The following is a 26,078-nucleotide window of genomic DNA, read 5'->3' on the forward strand; positions in this document are numbered from 1 at the left end:
CAGGTACCAGCAAAGGAAAACAGCAGACCAGCTCTGATATGTCATCCGATAATATCTTTTATTTTCGGAAGATTACTATAAGATATTTCCTTTTGGAAGGAATTTATCTTATTTCAGTTATTTAATCCCATATAAAAGGCAAACATATCATATGCCTTATTTATAGTTGGTTGAGATAATTATGGTAAAAGATAATTACCAAATTTTTGATTTCAATTTTAAAAATATCCTTTACAGTTGCTTTTTATTGGCTCAACTAACTCTTTTCTTTCCTTCTTCTCTCTTTGTGCTTCATTGTTAAAATATACACTAACCCTTTGTGCAGATCATCAATCATCATCACTCGAAATTCTCTTTCTCTCTCTCGTATGCTTTAAATTCATCATTGTTCATTTGGTTACTGTTCACTCAAGGAACCAGCTCAGTCTCAGGGGGAACATCAGAAGGAAGCATAAATGTCCTTAAGCCCGAAGTTGGAGGAAATTCAGAAAAGTCAAAGTGAAAAGGATGAAATAGAGGTTGTTGGTTATTATGAGGAGACACCCACTGCTAAGACCATGGTACGAAGTAGAGTAACTCAATTAAAGAAGTTCACTGAGAAGGTGCAGGAGGAACAGTCCATTGACGCTGTTCCAGGAACCAAGAGAAAAAGGGTACCAGCAAGAACCTCCTTGCTTGATTGATGTGATGCTAGTTTTGCACTCGTTATGCAACAAGGAGAACATTCTGAATCAGTACATATCTCTCATGATTTATAAAAAAAAAAAAAAAAAAAAAAAAAAAAAAAAAAAAAAGGAACCAGCAGGTCAGGAAGTGGTTTTGAAACAGATTGGGGAATCACAAGAATATGCTTAGTAATACAATGATTTTGGTTTAAGCAGAGCATGGTGACAAAGATGAAGAGGAATCAGATGATAATACAGAAGATGTTGCAAAGTTTGAGGAGGAGGAAGGGAACGAGAATGATGATGAGGAGTGATGCTGTTTCTGTTCTTGTTTCCTCACCCTCATGTTTATTCTAAAATAACTGATTTTGTTGGTCTGTCTACTTCTCTCCATTCCATGAACTTTCTTTTTGGATGGATTTGGGCTTCTTTGGTTGAACTTTGTTGGCTTGTATGAACTACTAACTCTGCTATGGTATGAACTGTTTGACTAATCTCTTTTTGCAGCATAATGCTTGAATGGTGGTTGATGCCATTGTATGGATAAGCACATTAACTTGTGCACATTGCTTTTACTTGTGGATACTTTTTAATGATGCCAAAAGGGGGAAGTAGTCTGAAGTTGAAGCCTAAGGTTTAGCTAGTTTAGATTGAGTCAGTTTGAGTCTTTTTATTTCGTATTTTCTATTTTCTGTTTAGGGAACCAGTTGGCCTAACTGACTTGTTCCAAAGAGTCTTGAGTCCTTGAAGTTTTTGACGGTTTTCCTTTTGAGCATGTTCACAGGTTCAGGAACTTCAAAAGTTTGTCATCATCAAAAAGGGGGAATTTGTTGAGTCCCTTAGGTTTTGATTGATAGTTTTGAATGATGACAAACAGCTAAGGGAAACAGGTCCTTGAAAGTGTTCGATACAGTTAGGGGAACCAGCTAACATAGAACACTGTTTCCCCAGACAAGTTATTACTTACATGAGTTTTCTTATTGAACTAACTTGTCTTTATACAGGGAATAGTTATATGATAAAAGTGTTATGTACTGGTAGGGAACCAGTATGTACTGTTTCCATGGTTGCTACGTGGTAAAGCAGTCACATACTCTTTATTGTGCATTAACCATGTTACATGTGCAGTAGTTGAGTTGATTCCAAGACTTGGAGCATAGAAGCCTTTCGAAGATATTTCGAAGAAAGATTGTTTGCTCATAATAGAAGTATTCAAGGAAGATTCAAGTCTTGAAGATTACATGAAGAAAAGACGATTTATGCTTTAATATGTTATCTAGGTTTTCATGTAATATGCTCCGTAGTATGCTTGCATGTTTGGGTTATATAAGTGCTTAAAAGTATATTGAAGTATGATATGAAATCTGGTACAAAGTTGGAACAGGTTTCATAACATGTTTCAATTCAGGGAACCAGGTCGGGGAACCAGGTTCACTGTATTCGAGCTGCCGTTTTGGAAAAAGATTTTACAAAAAGATTTTTTCGAAAAGATTATCTTGAAAATATTTTGTGCAGCTGGAAATAAGATGAAATATTCTTGGTTACCTAAAATCTAGGAGTATTTATCTTAATTGATTCTATCTTTGTGATTAAATCAAATAAGATAAAAACTTTCCTAAAATTACATTATATCTTATTCTCTAAGATTGTGTGATTTAAGGAAACTAGGTTTTAGGAATCTAAGCTTATATAAACTCATCTTATTTCACATATTTCGTGTGCCTCTCCAGAAATTAAAAGAGCAATTATTTGAGAGCATATACTTAAGCACTAATCCCATTCATCAAGTCATATACAAGAGCATTCTAGTACTTAAACTTTTTCTCTTAATTAGCTTCGTAGAAGTGTGATCAAAGGAGAGTTTTTGATTCTTGTATTGAGTCTTTAACAAAGGGGTTAAAGGCTGGGTGAGTGTTTGTGAGTTCAAACACATTGGGCTTACGAGTGTAAGTCGAGAGCACACTCGGAGTAGAGTGTGGGGTTTGCTGGTTCCCGGAGTAGGGAACAGCAGAGTGTTCTTTGTCTTTGTTTTTCGGAGTAGATTAATAAAGAACTTAGGATAGGAGGACGTAGGCCTGAGTTGGCTGAACCTCGTTAAATTTGTTGTCTTCTTTATTGCTTATTTATATTCCGCTGCGTACGGGAACCAGCACAACTGGTTCCTCACACATAATCCGAAAAGAAGCAAAATTAGCCAACGATTACTTAACACTCAATTCACCCCCCCCCTCTTGAGTGCCCATTGAACCTTCAGTACATATTAAGAAATATATTTTTAGGGATAATATACTTGAGTGATAGATGAGTGATAATCTTTATTCAATTCGTATATGTTGTATCAAGTTCCATACAAGAAAGAGATCTACTAAAACTCTCCTCTCTTCTCCTTCTTTTCTCCAAAACCCTAGCCTCTATTGTTGAATTTTGAAGGGGTTTTCATCGGTTTTAACTGTTAGAAAGCCCCTATTTAATTTATTTTTTATGTTTATAATAATGATTCCTCCTTTTGGAGAAACTTTTCTCCCTTTAAAGTAAGGGTTTTCGATCTTCTTCGAAAGACAAGGGTTTTTCGACCTTTTTCGAATGAAAAGATTTATCTTCTCTATTCGGGGGAAAAATTTCTTAGTTTTGAATCCATGATATTAGATCTTATGAGAAATATTATATATTTTTACTAGTTCATCAAAGATAAAAGGGAAACTTTCTCTCTCTAGACGAGAGCATCTCTCTCTAAACGAGAGGTTTCTCACAATCGTGAGTTTATTTCATTTTGCTTCCTTGGCATACGTGTGTCTACTCATCTTCTGCTCTTCTTTCTATTCAAACATTCAAATGTCTGATTACATGCAACCAATAGACGAACAAGGTTTCACTCTTGTCAGCAATCTCTGAGCAAAATCTTTCAACTTCTCTCTTTGTTTTACACTCCTCACCCAATCTCTGAGCTGATAGTGATGTGACAAATGTGGCAAACTGTTTCATTCAAGCAGGAAGAGCTCTTGCTCGTTCTTTGAGGTTATCAGGCTCGAAGGTTCACCCCTATCAACGTGCTTCGGTGCCACCTTTTCTTCCTTATTCTCCCTCGTCCTTTGGAGGGAATTTGCCGAACCTCCCATTGACAGAGTTCGATCCTCCCAATTCTTCGGCAACACCTGTAGCACCAATTAATATTGACGAATTACTTAATTCGCCTATACCTCCTGCTCAATCTATGAAAAAGGGCAAGAACAGGGAAGGTGGGCTTGCGGTTTCTGATGGTGGCTGTGATTTTCGTGAAAGCTTTTTTGATCTGAGTTGGGGTGAAAGGAGGCGTTATGCAACCCTTAACAGGTTATCGGATAAAGGGGGATTTAATTTCTGGAAAGCAAATTCTAATGGCTCGAAGGATTTGGTCTCAAAGGCAATTACTGATGAAGATATGGCTCGAATTTGGAGCGGTCAAGTGGACGCTGATATTCTGGAGAGTGTTAAGAAAAGAAGAAGATCTCCCTCTCTTGAACCAACGGGCTCGAGTGCCTTGAGGCCAAGAAAGCCCAATTTCTCTCATAACCTCTCTAGCGCTGCTGTGGGTATGGATTGGGAGGCGAATCAACAACTTGTGTGTTCGGATCTGATTATGTTGGATGAGGTGGCTGCATCGTCTCAGCCCTCGAGTGGTTTATGAAGTGTGTTGCTTGGAATTGTAGGGGCCTTAATGACCCACAAGCCCCTACAAGATGGTACCTTATGTGGCTCGTCTCTAATTTTAAACCAATGTTTTTATTCCTTTCCGAAACTAAATTAGTTGTTGATGTGGCTAGGCCTATCTTAGATGTTTTTACCCCCTCCACCTCTTTTGGTTGCGATGTTATAGGTGCGAAGGGTGGTCTTATGGTTTTGCTTGGACAAGCTCTATAGTGACTTGTCTTTTTTCTTCTCAAAACATTATCCTATGTAAGATAGTTGATTATCATAATGAAATTAAGTATGTAGCTTTTGTTTACGGTCCTCCTCTTGAAGATAGATCCCTAGTTTGGATTGAACTTTCTTATATTGTTCATAATTATCCTAAATGCCTTTTATTAGGTGATTTCAACCAATTAGAATTTTTAGAGGATAAATTGGGTGGAAATAATAGTATTAGAGGAATTGATGCTTTTATGGATTGGAGATTGGAAAATACCTTATATGAAGTTCCTTTCTCGGGTCCCCGTTTCACTTGGAGCAATAAAAGACTTGGAGAGGATTTAATCATGGAACGTTTAGATCGAGGGTATGTCTCTACAAGTTGGTTTGATGATCACCCCAATGGTAGGATCTCCCATTAACCGATAGTAGTTTCGGACCACGCCGCAATTGTGTATGAGTCAAACCCCCTTCAAACTCGATCTACTAGACCCTATCAGCTTGAGCTTTGGTGCCTTGGTTTTCCGGAAGTTCATGATATAGTGGCCAATGGGTGGAATTCTCCAACCCAAGGCTTACCTCCTTTTTGTTTGATGAGGAAGCTGCGGATGATTAGAAGTAAACTTCAAAAATGGTGTTTAGACAACAAACAACTGTGGGGTGTGAATTGGAGGAAGCTTTCTTCGAATCTTGCGGATTATGGATGTGATATCACTTGCCTTGATGATGGTAATATTTATATTCAATGCATTAATTTTTGTATTCCAAAGTGCACTGTGGAATTTCAATATTGGAAACAAAGGGTTAAATGTGAGTGGATCAAAGATGGAGATGCCCCCACAAAGCGTCTGTTCAACAAAGTGAAGCAACGGAAATCTCGAAATGAAATTCTTACGCTCCGGGTTGATGATGTCTCTTGGGTAGAAGGACAGGAGGGAGTCTCGAATTTAATTGTAAACTCTTTAAAGGAAGTCTTTGATCCCCCTGTCATGAGTCAAAAAAGTGAACTTATTAATCTTCTCCTCCGGCAAATTCATTTCCCTATTATTTCAGCTGCTGAAAATGAAGCTCTTGTTCGACCCTTTGCTGCAGATGAAATCAAAAGAGCTTTATTTGATATTAAGGGATCTAAATCTCCGGGGCCTGATGGTATCATTGCGGAGTTCTTTCATAATTTCTGGGACACAGTTGGAGACACGGTTGTCAGTAGTGTTCAACACTTCTTTAACACTGGTTTTCTTTTACATGACCTAAACTCAACGCTCCTCGTTATGATCCCAAAACTGGACGTACTAGAAACGGCTTCGCAGTTTCGACCTATAAGCCTATGCAACACTATCTACAAATGTATTACCAAGTGTCTTGTTTCTAGACTCAAGCTCGTTCTTCCTTCTCTTATCTCGGACTTCCAACATGCCTTCATTCCTGGAAGGTACATGGAGGATAATATTTTTATGTCACAGGAACTCATGCACTTCATTAACTCGAGACAGCGGTCCACTCAACTAGCTGCTATTAAGGTGGGTATGTCTAAAGTCTACGACAGAGTTGACTGGCTCTTCTTGCTTAAAACTCTGCAGGCCTATGGATTTCCAGCAAAATGGATACAATGGATCTCTCAGTGTATTTCTACAGTTTCCTTCCAGGCTTTAGTTAATGGACAAGTGTCGGATTCCTTTAAGCCCAAGTGCGGTTTAAGATAGGGCGACCCGCTATCTCCTTACCTATTCTTATTTTGCATGGATGTTTTGTCCCGTATGCTCTCCCTAGCAGAAGATATCAAGTTGCTAAAAGGTATCAAAATCTCGAGAAGAGCACCTTCAATCTCGCATCTCTTTTTTGCGGATGATGCTATGTTTTTCTTCAAAGTTAGCCCCGACTCTTGCTCTACTATAGCAGATATTCTATTTAGATTTGGAGAAGCCTCTGGACAACAGGTTAACCTCAGTAAATCCTATATCAAATTTAGCCCTTCTGTCTCCCCCTCGATGGCAGAAACCTTCAAAAGCATTCTCAGGTTCCCTACAACTGATAGTATTGGGAATCATCTAGGGGTTCCTATTGATCTTATAGGAGCTAAATCTCAGCACTTTACCTATCTGATTGAACGAGTAAAAAAGAAGATTATCTCCTGGGCTCATTGCAAGCTTTCCAAGGGTGCTAAATTAATCCTTATTAACTCTGTCCTTATTGGAATCTCCTCGCATGTGCTGAAATCTTTCAAGATCCCTCTGTCTATTGCAAATAAGTTAGACTCTCTGATAACAAGATTCTGGTGGGCGAAAAATGGAGACAAAGGTATTCACTGGGTAAATAGACAAACTATCCAGCTTCCAAAAGGTATGGGCGGTCTGGGAATTTGTTCGATTCCTGTTTATAATGATGCCTTGCTGTTCAAAAAAGTGCAGAGAATGCATACCAACCCCCAACTTCTTGCTTCTAAAATGTATAATGCAAGTAGTGAATCTATGCTATGCTCGGGAAAGTCTCAAACTAAGACTCCCTCCAGTTTCTCGTGGGTTCGACGAAACATGCACAAACTTGCTCTCAAAGTCATGAAAGGCTTTGTCTGGAAGATTGGCTCGGGAAGAAATATCCTAGCCAGTAGCTCTAAATGGGTCCATGGGCAAACCCCGGTGGTTCGGTCCAATCAAAATCTGCTCCAGAGCTCTAAATGGACTGTTTCCGATCTTATCAACCAGACCTCTAGAAGTTGGAAAGTCAGTACGGTTAGGGATCGTTTTGAGTGGAAAAGTGCTCAAGAAATTCTCTCTGTTGACCTACCTGAGAAGGAAGAAGAAGACTTTCTTTACTGGCACCATCACCCCTTGGGGAAGTATACGGTCAAGTCTGGCTATGCTTTTCTTGCAGGTCTCCTTGACACCTCGGAGCCCTCGCATAGAAACGAATCTTTTGATTTTTTCTAGATTATCTGGCACCTTGACATTCCTCCTAAATGGCGCATTTTTTTGTGGAAGCTGACTACCAATAGCTTACCTGTAAATGGGAACCTTCTGATTAGAGGGATGCATACAAATGGGATCTGTGGTTATTGTGGTAATTATTTGGAAGATGCGAGGCATCTTTTTCTCGATTGTTCTATAGCCCGATATGCCTGGGAAAACTGTGGAATTCTGAGCTGTAAAAAACCAAATGGGTCTATTTCGCTCTAAGAATGGATTCAAAACTATATCCTGCTGTTTTATAGTCAGGATGGGGTTCAGAGTGGCCGAACCAAAAAATTTATGGCTACTCTTTGGTCTTTGTGGATGACTCGAAACAAGAGGGTCTTTGAAGGGGACAATGGCTATCTTAGGGCCTTTTTCACTAACATCACTCTGGCACATGATCTTCTAAAGAACTACATGAAGTCGGATGTTCGCAAGCTTGGGACCTTAAAGCTGCTCCACCCAGATCCCCCAGCACCACCTGGTTTCCTACAAGTCTCTATGGGCAAGGACTTCCTCTACTAATCTTATAGGAGTAGCCAAACAATGCCTGTTGTCAGAACGGATGGGTCCTAGCATAAGCAATCTGGAGCTTACGGCACAGGGTGGACTTCTCCCAAACCCCTGGCCTAGCTGAAATAGGGGTCGGAGGTAACTCTGGGTTAACTAGTTCGGCATTTCAAGCAGAGGCCATTGCTTGCCTGTCAGCTCTAAAATGGAGCTCTTCTAGTGGTCTGAACTCGGTCTCTATCTACACAGATTCCACAAACCTAATTAACTCCCTTTCAAATGGGAAACTAGGTAATATGGAATATCACTGGACGCTAAAGGAAATCCGTAGCATTGCCTCCTCGTTCCATCACTGTGTATCCTAAAGGCAAATCGAGACGAGGTTATACAAGCTCATCAACTGGCCAATCAATGTAGGTTACTTTGTATGTCCTTCTCGCAACCTTGTAACTAGTTTTTATTTTCTGTTTTTTCCTTTGTAATCTGCTGTTGTCAAAAAAAAAAAAAATAGATCTTATGGATTGTCATGAAATTATTTCGTTGGTGAAAAGGTTACCAAGTTTTTGAATACAGACAGATGAATTAGAAGGAAAACATCCTCATGGCTACAAAGGATTGTTAGATTGTCTCTCCAACGAGGCTATATTTTCCAGCGATATAAGCGGGAGATGTTACACAGTGTAAGATCTATTCGACAATCGTAGATTTTATGAAGGAATTTTTTTGACTCAATATCTTATGTATTTATTAATGTCGAATATTTATTGTAGATGTCGTATGACTTTTAATTAATGAAACTAGTTATTGACCCGAGTGATGCCGCTCATTAATATAAATTTGTAAGTTTGATCAAAACTAAATTTTAAATGTTAGTGTTCAACAATATATATAAGTGAAGAAAAATTTAATAATAAATTTAAGATTAATGAGTGTTAGTTTTTATTCATTTTACTTTATTACATAATCAAATAATAACTTATGTAATTATAACGGAGTGCCTTTTATTGGATCTAGAAAATTAGCATCCAAGAAATGAACAACCATTAGTGTAATTATTTAGATGTTACATTCTATGGGAATATTAAGTATAAAGGTTACACACATGAAGAGTTTTAGAGTAATGATTAAAGAATGATGACACATAGTGCTCATGTGTCCCATTGAGTTTTAATAATATTATAGATATTTTTGCTATTAAAAAAAAGTTACATTACTTACATATAAGGAAAAAAACAAATAATTTAAAAATAAGGAAGGTAGGATAAAGCTTTTCAAAAAAAAAAAAGGAAGGTAGGATAAAAACTTATTTTTTATACTTAATTTTTATAAAGTATAAAAATATTATTCAAACATCTTTTAAACATTTTACTAGTGTGTAGCCCGGGCGTTGCACCGGTTGCTACTTTAATTAGACCGTGTGATTATCTAGTATATACATTTATTTTCATGTTTATAACAGAGTTTATGATTGGCTTAGATGGTTAATAATTATCTTTCTTATAAAAGATTTGGTGTTCGAATCCCCTTATCATCAAATTTTTTAGATGAAACAATATTCTAGTTGATTGAGTATTGATGATGTGGCATAATGAGAGATGGAGTAGGTGACGTGGCGTGGTTTACGTGGCACATAGACGTTTTTAGTAAAGTGGAGGTAATATATTATATTTTACAATAATTCATCTATATCTCTACTAAACTGTAATATAATCTAGACTAAAATATTCATATGTAAAATATAAAAAAATTATTTTATAGATTATGAAATAGTTTATATAATGTGCGATAATATGATATCAATAGAATCTTTGACAATCATATAACTAATATATAAAGCTAAACTTTTAGCCAGGTCACGAGATATCAACACTTGGCATTTCAATTTTTCTCCAAGTGTCGCACCATATGTATTGGCGACAATTAAATATTAGTATTATGGCACATAAGATATTTGAATATATTTATTATAGAATAGGAAAAAAAAAGTTGGATAGATTTAGACAGATTTTATAGTATAAAAAAGTTAGTTTTGAGTTTTATTTACTAGTGGAAAAATGAAATTAAATGCCCACCGGTTTAAAGTTGGTGGCAATTCTTTGATTTGGCATTGGGTAATCGGTGGAAATTCTTTAATTTTGGCACCGGTTAATCGGTGACAATTATGCAAATTTTTTTTTTTTTTTTCATTTTTTCACTTAAAAATCAGGATACACTTAAATATAAAAAAAAACACCCACAACCCACGAACCACCCACAACCCAGCACCCACGACCTAACCACCTAAAACCACCCACCAGCCAGGCAGCCATGAAAAATCATCCAACCACCCACGAAAAACCACCTAATCACCTACCAAAAACCACCCACCAACCACGAAAAACCGCCCAATCACCCACCTAAAACGACCGAACCACCCCACCACCCACCTTAAACCAGCACATCAACCACCTTAAACCACTGCCTCCGCAAATAACAACCCAAAAATTAACAAAAACAGATTAAATGAAAAAAAAATTAAAAATACACATACCTTCATTCGACCACACAAAACCTTGAAATTGGGTTTACGAGGCCAAATTCGACCATGAAAATTCTAGATATAGAGTTTTCATGGTCGAATTTGGCCTGAAAACCTATGGTTTCATCACGAGGAGAGGTAAAGTGCGAAAATAAGCGGAGAATGTTGTTGCTGATGTCGATCTTGGTGGAGGAGGTGGTGGTAGTGACCTTTGAGGGGAAAGAAGAGGAGGGCGACGAGAGAGGGGTGAGACGAGAGAGTAGAGAGAGAGCAGGAGAGAGAAGGAGGAGAGGGGAGAGAGCATGTAGAGAGGAGAGAGTTAGGGTTAGGGTTTTTAAAGGTGGGCGTTTTTTTTAACAAAGCCACCGCTTCAAAATCGATGGGATTAATATAATAAATTTTGTTTAATTAATTTTTTACAAGTTATCATTAACATTATTATGTTGAAGTAGGGAAGGAAAAATTGTATTAACCACAAATTATATTTTATTAAATGATTAGTTAAGATTGTTCATATATCATATTAATGTACTGTAAATTTCTTAGTTGAAATTATTTTTGCACAAAGTTTTGACACGCGGTATTATTAATAGGAAGAGTAGAAAAGTAAAGAATATACATTTATATCTGTTAGCAAAATATTTTCTGCTCTGATTGAAATAGACTTTATTGGCAAAAGTAATAAAGTTGGAGAAAAAAATAGAATGATTATATATAGTCATTAGCTAAAAATAATATTCTATTGTATAGTACCTTAAATATGGAAATAATATCTTATTGTTATTGAGGTTTGACCAAAAGAAAAATCAAAAAAAGAAAGAAAAAAAAGGCGGGTGGTAGAGGGATAATCGGTCGTTGGACAATCACCCTAAAACCAAACAATATTTCTACCTAAACCAACCTAAGACAAGTCTAGGGTAAGTAGAGGATCGTATCCACAGGGAATGGGTAAGGACACCAAGAGTATGAAACGGTTGCAATCTAGTTCGGTCACAAATTGGGGGTTTTGATTAGACAACTACTATGGATACAAACACTTGGGGGAAATGGGAATCGACACCAACCAAACCAACAGATCAAATCAATAGGCAAACATGAACACAAATTGGGTGATAGAGAGGGCACTCAACATTGCCTTTTTTCGAAGCCACAACACTAAGCATTCCTAAACCAAACTCAACTAACAAGATAGCCCAACCAAGTCTTAACAACGGGAAGTAGACTACTAACTCGGGTTTGCCTTTTAATCGGTCCAAGAAAGCATTAAGGCACAAACAATTGGGATTTCTAACCTAATTTTCGCAACTAAGACTACTATATCATTCAAACAAGGAACCATAATCAAGAGGAATCTAGCATAATCATATAAGAAAAGGCACACAACTAGACTCCATCTCTCAATGCAAGCATAGGAGTGAATACATGAGAAATAGGTGGCCATCCAATTACACATGCAATTAACCCATTTTTTAACAATCAATCATCAACCCAAAATGAACATGCAAGCACAAACTAAACATCAATCAACCCATGGCTTGGTTGGGTCTTCACCCAACCCCTAGCTAATTAACCACTCACTAAACATGGTGAAGAACATCATAAAACAAGTTGAGAGAAGTAGTAGGAATAAGGTAGATTGGACATGCAACAACAATTAAACAAGATCAAGAGAGAAATTAACAATTCAAAGTAAATAAAAACTGAAATTAAAGAGTAAGGGATAGAGGAAAGAGATTACTTAAAATGCTTCAAAGTTAAGAAATTGTTGAATTCAAGAGAACAATCTTCAATTAATCTACTATAATGATTGAGTTTGAGAAGATCTAAGCTAATTAATGAGGGTTTAGAGAAACTAAGGGCCTAAGAAAACCAAAGGGAAAAGAAGATCCCAAAATCTTAAGTCAAGCGTCCTATTTATATGCCCAAAAATTACATCGTAAAATCCATCAAAAATCAAGCTTCAGAACAGGAGGAGCGCCCGCTCCAGTAAGTAGGAGCGCTCGCTCCTCTATATGGGGCGCCCGGTCCTGAGCTCTCTGCGTGCCCTCTCCTTGTGCAGCAGTTTGAGGCAGAATGGAGAGGATCAGGGAGGAGCGCCCGCTCCTTGAAGACTACATGCCCGCTCCTTGTAGTGCAGGGGGTAGGAAGATTGTGGTGGATCAGGGAGGAGTGCCCGCTCCTCTTGGGATGCACGCCCGCTTCTACTTTGCTTTGCTTCCAAATTAGTTCTTCATGCTTATGCTATATAACCCATTTCTCATTGAATCTACAATCATGAACACACACATAATAAAGATCGGGGAAGCCAAAAGCAATAAATGTGCACGAAAAGAGTTAGAAAAGGGGATTGAAGTAGGGGAAAGAGTACAAAATCGTGTTTAAAGTGCCATGATAAGTGGACAAAGAAAACACTTATCAAATTCCCCCAAGCTAGTTAATTGCTTGTCCCTAAACAATTCACTTGGCGCAAAAGAAACAAATAGATTAGTTCGCTCAAAGAAAAGCAAATGTAAAGATAAAAGAATCCTTTAGCAATAAAACTCGAGCATGAGGTATATGCCTAAGATCAACCACAGTCATGACTAGCCAAGGCCTAGCTAACCTTCCCGAATGTACTCAACTTTGGTCCATTTAACTTATCTTACCGCGTCCCCAAAACAAAGTTCAAATTCCCCCTAATGGTAGTGTCTCATGACTCCTCGAAGGAGCCGGAGAAAAGTGGACAAAAGAAGGTTTAGAACACTCGACATCTCAATGTTAAGTACCCTCTCCATATGCTTGTGAACCAATTCATTCCACTGACAATGGCTTCAACTACTCTACTAATATTACAAAACTCAAAGATTACGACACAAAGTAAAGGCATAGAGAAAACTAGAAGTGTTTTGAAATTAAAGTCAAGCTAAGATATATAACACTAAGAGCAAACCTAAAGAGGTTTCTAACTTTGACTCAAATTACAAACTATGAATAAACTTGAAACAAAAACGCACCCCCCCAAGCTTGTTTAATTGCTTGGGTGGTGGTTATTCATCACTTCTTTTCTTTCTTTTTTTTCAATTTTTTTTTTCTTCTCATTTTTCCAAACTTGGACATTTACATCACAAAATGTTATTTACAATAAATTAAAGATTGAACTAAGAAAACAAGAATAATATGCCTTACCTTTTTTTGTGTGAATAAACAATACGTAACAACCTTAATCAATCACTAAGAGTAGCTTGGGCCGCGATCTTGGGAGTTGGGACTCAAGTTCTCGATCTAGGTACTAAATCAAAGAGGATCCTTGCCCTCATTCAAAATGTAGTAGGCTTGAAAAATATTAAAACCTCACTTTTGGAAACAATGTGGGATCAATTACTACCTTTCGTGGTTCAAATTCCTTTGATATGGGCGACACCTTCTTACCACAATCCAAGACTTTTAGTCTCGTACATTCGGTAAGGTTATTCTCACACTAACCTAAACTAGCCAATTCTATGTTCAACCAAGGGCATCTAAACCATGCTCGAAATTTTATTACCAAAAGAAAGCAAATATTCATCACATGCAATCCAATATCATCATTGAGGACTATTCTAAAAGCAATTTTTTTTAGATTACTTAGAGGAAATTAAAAACAAGAATAGAAGGGAAGGAGTTACCATTGATCTTGATGTAGTAGTGTCTCTTATATACAAGGTGGTAAAAGAGTAGTGATTAGTAGCAAAGAAAACAAGGACTATTATGAGTGGATCATACACATAAGAGTTAAACAATCATTCCACAATTCAAAATAAACCGTCATTTGCAAAACTAAGGCAATAATATCACAAGCTCACTTGAATTCGTTTTACCATCAAAGACACTAATCAAATCATCAAGCCAAATGACTACAAGCAAAGACAATATTTACAAAGTCTAATCTAATTAAAGAAAACATTTTTTTTAATTAAGAGGGGGGGAAGAGGTACTAGCTAAAGAATTTGGATTTAGGGAAGAGGAACTAGCTAAAGAAGATTAGGAGAGGAGAGGAGGGGAGGGGAGGAGGAAAGGAGAAACTAACTAAAGAATTTGGATTAAGGGCTTTGGATTTTTGGGTTTTGGATTTTAGGGAAGGAGAGGAGGCTCATCAACAAACATCATCATCAATGGGGAAGCACATAAACAAAACCTAGTTCATCAAAATGCAAACATTCAACCATTAGCTAACCAACCAAGATAAACGGAGCATAATCAAATTAAGCACAAAACTAGCAACATCAAATCCCAACTCTATACAAGGCCTAAATACTCCCCCAAACTAGACATTTAGTCACCGTTTTAATGAAATAAAATAGGCAATGAAGTAACCTCCCCCAAGCTTGGGATTGGCACCGTCCTCGGTGTCCCAAGAAGTGAAGGGGCAATGAAACGGTAACTAGAATGTCTAGAACATCTAATTATGTTGGCGCCCCGGCGAATAGTGATAATTGTAGTTAATATCTACATCACTAGGAGTGGTCGGGGCGTCTACATAAGGAGGTAGATCATAGTTGGGGCAAGTGTGGTAATGCCAAAATCCGGCACACCTTGCTCACCCCAACCACCATCATAGCCGGGTGGAAACCGTAATGCCCCCTTAGGGGGGGGGATCAAGCCACTACAAGAAAACACGCCATTTCCGACGGAATCATTCCGATGGCCACCTAAAACCGTCGAAAATACATATTTTCCGATGGTTTTATAAGCCATCGGAAATTTCCGATGGTTTAATAATTTTTCCGATGGATCAAGCCATCGGAAATTTCCAACGACCCTAATAAGCATCGAAAAGTGTATTTCCTATGGCTTTTCAATTTCCGATGGTTTTAAAAACCGTCGGAAAATATATGATTTCCTATGGCTTTTAAAAGCCATAGGAAATTTCCGATGGTTTAAAAGCCATAGGAAATTTCCGATGGTCAAAAACCGTCGAAAAATAGATAATTTCCGATGGTTTTTAAAACCATCGTAAATTTCCTATGGCTTTTTAAAAAAGAGCCATCGGAAATTATAAAGAGAAAAAAAAAACCCTAAGGGCATAAAGCCAGCAGCCGCCCCCTCCTCTTCTCATTTCCTTTTCTCTCTCCTCTCTTTTCTCCTTCTTCTTGTTTCCTTTCTCTCTCCTCCTCTCCTCATTTCCCCCTTCTGACTTCCTCTTCTTATCACTTCTCTTCTTTTCTCACTATTCTCCCCATTTCCCCCCTTTCGACGCTCTCCTCTCATTTCTCTCTCCTCTTTTTCTCATTTTTCTTCTTTTAATTTCTTTAATTTCTTCTCTATCTCACCTTTTTTGGCCAAATTTGCAAGAGCTCATCACTTAATTCTGAGCAAACACTACAAGAATTGAATATAAGCAATGTGCGTGGGTTGTTTTGGGTTTTTTGGCCAAATTCAACCACGAAAATTCCAGATCTGGAGTTTTCGTGGTTGAATTTGACCATATAAATCCATTTTTGTTAAAATTATGAAGGTTAGATTTTTTTATTTCTTTCCTTTTGTCATTTTCTTGCGGTTTTTTATTGGCGATTTTTGTTTTTTTTTTAGTATTTTGGGCGACCGGTGGTTGTAGCGGTGGTAACAATGGTTGTGGTTAGGGTTTTTTGGAGTACATGTGTGTGGGGCTAAGGTAGTTGTAAAGTTGGATTGGGGACGGATTAAATGAGGTGGTGTGTGGCTGGGGTGGTTTAGTGTGGGTAATGGTGTGGGTTTAAGTGGTTTAGGTAGGTGGGTAATATAAGTGGTTTGGGTCTAGTCGTTTGGATTGTGGGCAAGGGTGGTTTAGGGTGAGGGTGGGTGGTGGAGGGGGAGGGGTATTTTTTTAAAAAAAAAAATTCTGCTTTAATTTCCGATGGCTAGGCCATCAGAAATCTCCGACGGTTTAGTGACCCATCGGAAATTACCGATGGCCATTTAAAACCATCGGAAATAAGTTTTCCGATGGCTTTTCCATCGGAAAAGAGTAAATTTCCGACGATGGACTTTTCGATAACCATTTTTCGATGGAAAACCATCGAAAATCATATTTTCGACGGATTTTGAGCAATTTATGATGGATTTAAGCCATCGGAAAAAGGCTCTTTTTTTGTAGTGAGCACCTCCGAAGATGAACTAGCACCACCAACCTCGGGGACGTAGTGATAGCTAGGGTCGCCCCTATAATCGCTTCCCCCGGGTTATGCGTAGTCATAAGGGGGATAGGAGTGAAGCCCCCCAATCGAACTACGCGGGCCTTGCCAATAAGGGTAGGTGGGTTGGCCATTGGACCAACCTGCGAACGGTCCTTCTTGAATGGGACGGTTGGGATAGTTGAGGTAAGGGAGAAAGTCTACCCTCTTAACTTGATGTTGGTAGCTTCTCTTCGCTACAAAACTTTGGTACTCATTTTGTTTAAGAATTCTTTGGTTGGTTAAATTTAATTGGTAGAATGCATTTTCGACATCAAAGTGGGAAGAGGAGGAGGAGGAACCATCTACCCTAGATCGGAGAATAGAGGATGTACTTACACGACGAGGTATAGGTACATCCTCGTCATCGCCGACCATACCTCGTGGGAGTTGATCACGTGACACTTGCCGTGTGTCCCCCACCGAGTTATTAATCGCCGGATTTGGGAGAGTGCAATAATGCTTTCCCATGAATTTCCAACTATAGCGAAGATTTCGGCCTGGAATTTCACTAAGGAACTTCATATCATAAAGTGCCTTAAGATCAAGCAAGTTAGACCCATGGACCGGGGTCATTTGGTCTAGCTAAGCCCCAAACTGTAGCTTCCTCGCAATAGTTGAAATCATTCCCCTACATCTAATCTCACCATTCATCTCTCCACTTTCCCTTATTTCCTCACATCTTTTAATGAACAATTATCCCATGTTCACGTACCCTTCCACATTTCCTTCGAACCTTGAAGCTAGAAAGAGGAATTTGATCTCCTCTTTAGTTAGCTTCCCTAAGTCTTGTTTAGAGAAACAAGCATAGATCATGATTCGCATGAAAATTCGAAGGACGGGGTGGATAATGTGGCTAGCATGGCTAGACCAGGTTGTGAAATTGGGATACCCCGTAATGGTATTCCACCAAACTTGCTCCTCATAGCTTGAGAAGTAAGTACCATTGGGGTCATAGATTTGGTTAAGGGTGGGCCATTCAAAAATTTCATTCAATCTCGTCAAAGTTAAGGTTCTTTCGACATTGAACATTCTAAATTTTATCTCACATTCCAATGGCTCACCCTCAAGGCTAATGTGCTTCATAGAGACCGATGAAAGGAATTCAAGAGTTAGGGAAGAATAGGTTTCTTCCCTAAGGTTCAAGAAGTTTAGCCAACCAAAGTTTTCGGCTACTCTTCTAATTCCTTCATCGACCTCTAGAAGTCGCATTGATTGTTGATGATAGAATCGGGTTAGAATAAATTTCGGGAAGAAAGGTCATCATATGCCTTTCTATATCTTTTATCGACTTTTAAAGTTGTTGGAGGGTTAGGGTTTTCTTGTTGTGAAGGGGATGAGGATGTTTGAGGTCCACTTGTTTTCTCTTAACCCCTCCAATGAAATTCATTTTTAGTTCAGAAAAGGTTATCTAGGAAGATCACTCAACAACAAACAACTCCAACAACAAACAACTCCACACACACCCTTAACTTCAAACCCCCTTAAAAATCCAAGTGTACCTGTTTCACAACACAACCAACAATATATCCCAACACATAATTTTTCAAGCACAATGCACTTCACCAATTTCACACAAGTCACATTCACAAATCAACTAATTTTTATGCAATTTTCAATCGCAATTTCAACTACTCCAAAAATCATTCACAATTTTCTCTAACAATTCTCCATAACCAACAACAATTGTTCAATTCTAACCAATCATGCAATCAACTACACAATTTGTATAAAATAAAAAGAATTAAGAAAATTTGAAAAAGATAGTTGAGTAGAGAAGTGGATTATACCAAATAGAGTATGAAAATACTCTAAAATCCTCCAAGACTACCCAAATTTGCTCCTCCTTCTTTAAGCTTTCACCCTTTTGCTCTTGTTCTTCAATGGAGAATTTGTGGGTATTTGAAATTTTGCTCAATTTGGTGATTTTTAGAAAGAGAATTGGAAGGAGAGTAAGGATTTGTGAATTTTGAGTGAAAAAAGTGAAGGATTGATGATGAATTTGATGAGAGAAGGTAGAAAAAATGGGGTTTTTAGAGTGAGAAAGAGGTGGGTAAAGAGGAGAGAGAAGATGAATGTGGGTAAAATGAGAGGTGGGAGATGAAAGAGGGTAAAAAGATATAAGGGGGAAATCCCCTTTTTTCACACGGCTGAGAACCTCCCATTGGGAGGGTCTACTGCTTGTTTTTCGAAGCTAGGAGCGAGCGTGCAGGGTGTTAGGAGCACCCACTCCTACTGATTGACTTCAATACTGCTTCTTTTTCAAAATTTTCAATTTTTTTTTTCGAGAGTTGAACATAGGAGCGGGCATGCAGTACTCTTGGAGCGCCCGCTCCCATCACTTGTTGTAGGTTCTGCCTACTTCTGCATCTGCTGTTTTGATTAGGAGCGAGCGTGCACTCCTTCAGGAGCGCCCGCTCCTAAGCTGGTCTGGAGATTATGTCTGCTTTGATTTAGGTAGGAGCGGGCATGCATCTCTGTAGGAGCGCCCGCTCCTATATTTATTGCCGATCTTCCTTCTTTTGCTATTCCTACAACAAAACCAAAACACTAAACAAACATTAAAAATGTTAAGTGTTAGTTTAAGCTCTTTCATCTCTCATCATTTTTTTTAGAGGAAAAGCAAAAATACTCGGGTTGCCTCCCGGGAGCGCTTTTTTAGTGTCACTAGCTTGACGCAAATTCGAAAAATATCCTCAAGGCCAGGTGGGATAAAGTTTGAATTCAAATTGTCACCATTGTTTTCATTGTCACAACTTGCCATCTTGGGCAAAACCAAATTGTCTTCATGACTAACACCTACTACAAGCTTATTCTCATCAATTTTCTTTGAATCCTTCTTCTTCCTTTTTCTCTTTGATTTTCCCTTCCTCTTCTTCTTGGAAGCCTTGATGTCATCCTCTTCATCCTTGTGAGCATCGGACTCACCTTATTCAAGCATTGTCTTGAGGCAAGCAAGCATGGAAATCACCTCATCAAACCTATTCAAACCTTGCTTTGACTCATGGACATTGAAAAGAGGATTAGTAGCACAAAGCAATCTCAACATATGCAAATCATTATCACTAATAGCATCTAAGGTCATGCAATCTTTTATGGGGGAAGGACATCCCCTCTTGGGGTCAATAGTAAGACAAAATTCATCATTACCTACATTTAATGTGAGTTTTCCTCCCCTTACATTAATGATTGCACCACCCGTTGCTAAGAAAGGTCGACCTAGGATAATAGGGGTGAGGGCATCTTCCGTCATTCCTAGCACAATAAAATCAACCGGAATGGTGAAATTACCTACCTTGAAAAGGACATCCTCTACCTTAGCTCCTAAATCACATAGGGCATTTTCAAAGGAAATGTTCTTAATAGAGCAAGGAATAGAGAAACGTCCGGGATCTTTTAGTTTAGTGGGAGAGTGGTTTTTGATAATTGCACTACAATTTTTGGTTAAGCTCACCGTGGTGGTCTCACTCATGACAACCATCTCATCCTCACTTGAACCTCACATTGTTATTCTTCTCTAACCTCCTCATTCTCACTCTCTTTTTGCAAGCTCATGGGTGGAGTTTCATCTATGCTAGTCCCACATCTAGTCATGATTGCATTACAATGTTCTTTTTGACTAGGCGAAGAGGTGCTAGAATTGTTGCTTTTAAGTGCATTAATCAGTTGAGTTAATTGAGTTTCTAGCATCTTATTGTGGACTTGCACTTGCTTGATAGTCTCCTCTAAGTCATTGGTTTTCTTGGTTTGAGCATTAACAAATTTTTCCATTGTTGTTTCTAAACTTGACTTAGGAAGGGGAGCTTGAAGTTGGAGAGGAGGTTGAGGGATAGGAGCAAGGGTAGGTCTATTTCCTCCATCAAAACCAAGTGGGTTGTTATTAGACGACTATTAACCTCTTTGGTGATACCTACACTAGTAGAAAAAACGTCATTTGTAACTGATAAAAACGGGCTTTTCGTAACCAACTTTTTCCGTTACGTATAAAGGAGTTACAAATACTATTAGGCTTTTGTAACCAACACTGTTAGTTACAAAGAGTTAGGCAATTGTAACGGACTCTCTAAATGTTAGTTACAAATACCCCATTTTGTAGCCTAATTTGACAGCTTATTGTAACTAACTTTTTAAATGTTAGTTACAATTAAGCTATTATTTGTAACTACCATGCTAATTGTCCGTTACGATTATACGTTTATTCGTAACTACCATATTTATTGTCAGTTACTATTACTCCTTCAATTTGTGATGATATTTCAGGCTATTTGTAACTAACGCTTAATATGTTGCTTACGAATAAATTTTCTTTTTCGTCCAAATAATTTATATACAGAGAAGATCTCACAGATAGTTCCTGCAGGTTTGAGTACGTAGACACATATACTCATTTTCCTACAGGACAACGGACAACATTTCCCCTGTTTTACGAACATCCCAACTTCAAGTTGATATTGTTAATAAAAACCTGTATATAACCTGTACTCACAACACTACTCTAACATCATTACCATTTACCAATAAATAAAGTCATCAACATAACAAGTTAAATGTCACACGTAGTAATATAAATCTATTCACTATTCAACAAACAATCTCACCATAACTACATATGCAATCAAATTAGTTATGCATTTGATGAAAATATAACTAAATTGGTTCATTCAACAAATATTTTCTTCTAAAGAAATTTGCCCACTGTTCTCGAGTTTCATTCAATTCCTTTTCATCACAAGCCATTCTCCTTGCAGAATATACCTGGGAAAATAAAATCAAATATTACAAATTCAAATACATTCAATAGGGTAGTGTCAATTATTTCAAAGAAACAATGAAACGTCACTTACCTCCTCTAAATTACCCTCGCACTCACTGTGACCAACAACAACCTCATACATGTATCTCATGACATAATATCCACGCTCAGTACCTCCACGCTCAGTACCTCCTTTTTGTTGAGCACACTATAAATAAAACATCATAGCCCACAATTACATACCCATTAAAATACTAATGCATGCATACATAAACTTGCATAACTTAAAGGATATCACTTATGTACCTCCATTTGCTTAAATAGCAAATTTTTCCTTCTACTTTTCAAAACATTACCCTCCAATCTAGTCAAATACACCTTGTATGCCTTGTAAATAAAAAAAAAAATATATAAATAAAAAGATAGGAGTATATTTCATAACCTTTGAATTTATTATATGAAAATAATGTTCTTTCTTCACTTACTTCATTAGTATATCAGCCAATCTCAATTTTCTTGGGGTCTTTTCAGGACAAGTGGCAGGATCAAACTCGAACACAAGGCCCAATGGTAAGTTTATTACCAAAAGCACCCAATGATTACTATACAAAAAATCACATTCCATAAGACTTTAATTAACTTGTAATTCAGTAACATATATAGTAAATAATTAAGCATGTGTCGTAGGACATACCTTTCAAGATATGGTGCATCAAGTTCGGACATAAACGCCTTTTTAACATACCCATGAACTTGGAGATAATTATGTTCGATTTCAGCTACCGAAATCCTTTGAGGACATGAACCCATGAATAATCAAATGTTCCTCTATTTTCTTAATGTCATCCCACCTCTTCACGTTCTTGCAAGGGAAGAAAATAGGTCTTGCCCTAGTAAGTCTTTGTTCAACAACAACACTCCACCACTCCACTGATGTTGCATAGCAATATTACAAAACCCCTTAACTCCTTCCAAGTATGCAGGTGAAGTTCGGATTGCATCATACATCCATTCACGATTTATTTCTAAAATGTAATTACATGTTACATTCAACACCAAAAAAAGCAAAGTATCTACCCAGTTATGACGTGATTCATAACTAGAATTTGAACGACAAAGTATACACTATGATTTAACACTCACTAATTAAGGCAGATGGACATTATATTTGAAAAGTCATAAACCCAAGATCGATCACATCCACCTCACAGTGAGGTAACACATTTAACACTTAAAACCAAGCTAATCAAAGCATTCAAACATTACACAACCCAAAAATCAAGAGATTAAACCTATAAAACTAAAATAACTTAAATTACACAGCCTTACCTCAAAGATCTTAACCCAAAAAATAATTGAGACTCCCAAAATATAATTCAAATACACTAGAGAAATACAATATAAACAGAAACTATCAACAAAATATTGAGACAGAGAACATTTTATTTCTAGCAGCACAGTAGCAGTAGCAGCAATCATTTGATTTCTATAAACAAAATACAGAAACAGCAGAACATTTGATTTCTATCAACAAAATACAGAAATAGTAGCAGCACTGAACATTTGATTTATAGCATTTATCCCCAAACTCTCATCATCATATCAGGAATTATGGATGCCAAATAGTCTTTATAAGTTGGACAAACCTGGTAACCAAACTAACACTAAAAGATACGAAGCAATTATTTTTATCAGCATTTCTCTGCTTAATATGCTAGGCAAATGTGCAGATTTGCTAAAACTCATACTAGCTCATTGCTAATGAGATGGGAAATTTATCATTCTATTGGTCTTTATACATGGGCAGAATGATAAATGTTACTTGTATATTAGATGTACAGCTCCTTTCGAATTCTAGACTTTACTAAGTTATCTATAAACCGATCGAAAATGGCAAATTTTGATACAATGGCAGCGAAAAATGCACTTAAACTCAGAGATATCATTGCCCTTGAAGGCCTGTCGAATTTCAAGCTTATTCTTGGCAAAAAAAAATAACCATAGCCTTAGGATTTCTAGAGTACAACAGCCAAAGAAGTGAAAGAGCCCAATTTGCATGTAAAAAAAAAACAAAAAATTCTCGGTCTGACGGTGAAACAACGGTGAAGAGCGCCGGTGAGAAAGAACTTACTTGAACTCTGGTAATTGCTTGACCTCCGGCGGAACTCCAGCGTTCTTCAAGGTGGCGAAACTCCGGCGGCTTCAATCCATCTCGGCCGCGCAGATCGGATCTTTGTTTTGGGGGAATTTTCGTGGGTTTTCTGGGGAATTTTCGTGGGGAAATTTTCTGGGTTTTTGGGGGAAATTTTCGTGGGAGTTTTTTCTGATTTTGGGGGAATTTTTAGACTAAGGTTTGGGGTAATAGGAGGTCAAGGGTTTTACTGTTCTAGACTAGCTTAGTTTTTTCTATTACCTCGTTGGAAAAAATAAAATAAAATTAGTATTTATAACAGTCAATTAAATTGTAAGTTACAATAACAATTACTTGTAACTAGAGGTGTTCAAAAAAACCCGACCCGATTGATCCGACCCGTTAAAATTCCAAGTTCGTGGGCCGGGACATGGGCCAGCTTGTTGGGGTCACGGGTACCCGCTAATACCCGTTTAAAAAAATACCCTTAGGTTTTTTTTTTCTTTCCTCTTTTCATTCTCTTGTAGCCGTCACTTTCCTCCTCACTCAACTTTCTCTCTCCTCCTTCACTCTTTTATGAGTGCTCTCTCCTTCTTCCTTCTTCTCTAGCTTATCTTTCCTTCTCACTCTTCTTCTCACATTTAATTCCTTAACTAAGGATTTCATTCTATCAAATTAATTAGTAATTTATGGGTTTTTCTCTTTTCAATTACCAATTTTGTTTTATTTGAGCTCTCCGGCGCCGCGGCGAACAAAGATGAATTTGGTGTTGATGATGAAGTTGTTGATGAAGATGACGATGATAAACAACTCATCTTTGTATGATTTTCTTATGGAAAAATTCATGGGAATAATCCGACCTTTAGGCCATTCTTTTTTAATAATCCCACCTTTCGATTATTATTTAATTATCCGACCTTTGGGTAAATTTTTTTTTTTTGGTTTAAAATACACGTGTCATTACATAATTGGTCAAAAAAAAAGAAATTACAAAACCCAAACCCAAAACCCAATTCAGCCACCAGCCCACCACCATCCCCACCACCACCCAAACCCAAACTCTAGAACCACCATAACCACAACCATCCTTCTTCCAGAGCTGGCCATCGGAAATCAGTCCTCCTTCCCCAGCGCCATCCCCTCCTCCCTAGACCAACTGAAGACCACCTCCTCCCTCCTCCGCCCCCATAATTGGCCCTTATAGCCACCCCAACTGCCGCAAAGCTCGCAACCCCCTTAAATCACTCTTCCTCACCCTCTTTCTCCCTCTTCTCAGTCCTCCATCAAGTCTATCCTCCTCGCCTCCCTCCAACGCGATGACGCCAAAACCATCTCCAAGAAGCTTTGCGACACCATTTCCGAGCTCGCTTCCGGTATTCTTCCCGACAATGCTTGGCCTGAGCTTCTCCCTTTTATGTTCCAGTGCGTTTCCTCCGATTCTCCCTATTTGCAGGAGTCCGCTTCCTTAATTTTCGCGCAGCTCTCTCAGTTTATCGGCGATTCTTTGGTGCCTTTCATTAAGGACCTTCACGCCGCCTTCTTGAACACTCTCTCCCATTCTCCTAGCTCTGATATTCGAATCGCCGCTTTAAATGCTGTTATTAATTTCATCCAGTGTCTCGAGACTTCCGGCGATAGGGATAGGTTTCAGGACCTGTTGCCGGCGATGATGAGGACCTTGACTGAGGCGTTGAATTCCATCGGGGTGGGGATGAGGGTGGCTGGGTTTGGGATTCCGGTGGGCGGTAGGGCTGGGTGGTCAGGGAAGTGGTGGGGGCTGGGATGGGTTTTCTGATTTTTTTTGTTTTTTTTTTAATCTTTTCTTTTAAAAAATCTTACTTTTTTTTGAACATTTTTTTTTAATGTTTTTTTGACCAATCACAGGTCGCCACGTGTCATGTAACCTGTTATAACAGGTTACATGACCGGTTGGGACCAATAAAAATTAAAGGCACCCAAAGGTCGGATTATTAAATAATAATCGAAAGGTGGGATTATTAAAAAAGAATGGCCTAAAGGTCGGATTATTCCCATGAATTTTTCCTTTTCTTATTAATTAATTTAAGGTTAATTACTTTGTTTTTGATTACTTAATTGATTGTAATTTTTTTAGCCCTTGTTGTATTTTTGAATTTTATTTGTATTTGACAAATTCACATTCAAAATCATATATTCTTGTTTATTATCGTGTTTTAGATGTTTGACCGATTCACCTTTTGGATGATTTTGTTTTTTTTTTACAAGGAGTTTGTATAACGAAATAGTTGGTATTGTATAAATCTTGTTGTGTTTTTGTTGTTTCTATTGAATTAATTAATTAGATTATGCCTTGATGTTTGTTTCAAATTGACAGCTTGTAACAAATTTCACTATTTTTTTTTTAAAAAAAAAAACTAAAGATCCGGGTACCCTATGACCCGACCCGAAAAATCCGGGTACCCGAAATTTCCGGGTCGGGACATGGGTCGGTTTTGCAAGTACCCGACAATGCGGGTACCCGC

The 26,078-nt window shown here is 37.9% G+C and overlaps 1 protein-coding gene and 1 long non-coding RNA gene across 2 annotated transcripts; one reads left to right on the forward strand and one right to left on the reverse strand.

Moving 5' to 3' along the window:
- The first annotated feature begins 6,289 nt into the window (after positions 1-6,289).
- LOC110731064 lies at positions 6,290-7,477 on the forward strand. Its single transcript, XM_021910914.1, has one exon. The coding sequence runs from the start codon at positions 6,290-6,292 to the stop codon at positions 7,475-7,477; it is 1,188 nt and encodes a 395-aa protein (XP_021766606.1).
- Positions 7,478-21,184: 13,707 nt separating this feature from the next.
- Positions 21,185-23,878, reverse strand: LOC110731034. The gene is made up of 6 exons (XR_002513248.1): positions 23,578-23,878; positions 22,141-22,471; positions 21,932-22,048; positions 21,753-21,833; positions 21,538-21,654; positions 21,185-21,448 (listed from the first exon to the last, which is right to left on the reverse strand). It is a non-coding gene; the product is annotated as an uncharacterized LOC110731034 (long non-coding RNA).
- Positions 23,879-26,078: the final 2,200 nt, after the last annotated feature.

Source organism: Chenopodium quinoa, unplaced genomic scaffold, assembly GCF_001683475.1.
Source record: "Chenopodium quinoa cultivar QQ74 unplaced genomic scaffold, ASM168347v1, whole genome shotgun sequence".
Classification (NCBI taxonomy): domain Eukaryota; kingdom Viridiplantae; phylum Streptophyta; class Magnoliopsida; order Caryophyllales; family Amaranthaceae; genus Chenopodium; species Chenopodium quinoa.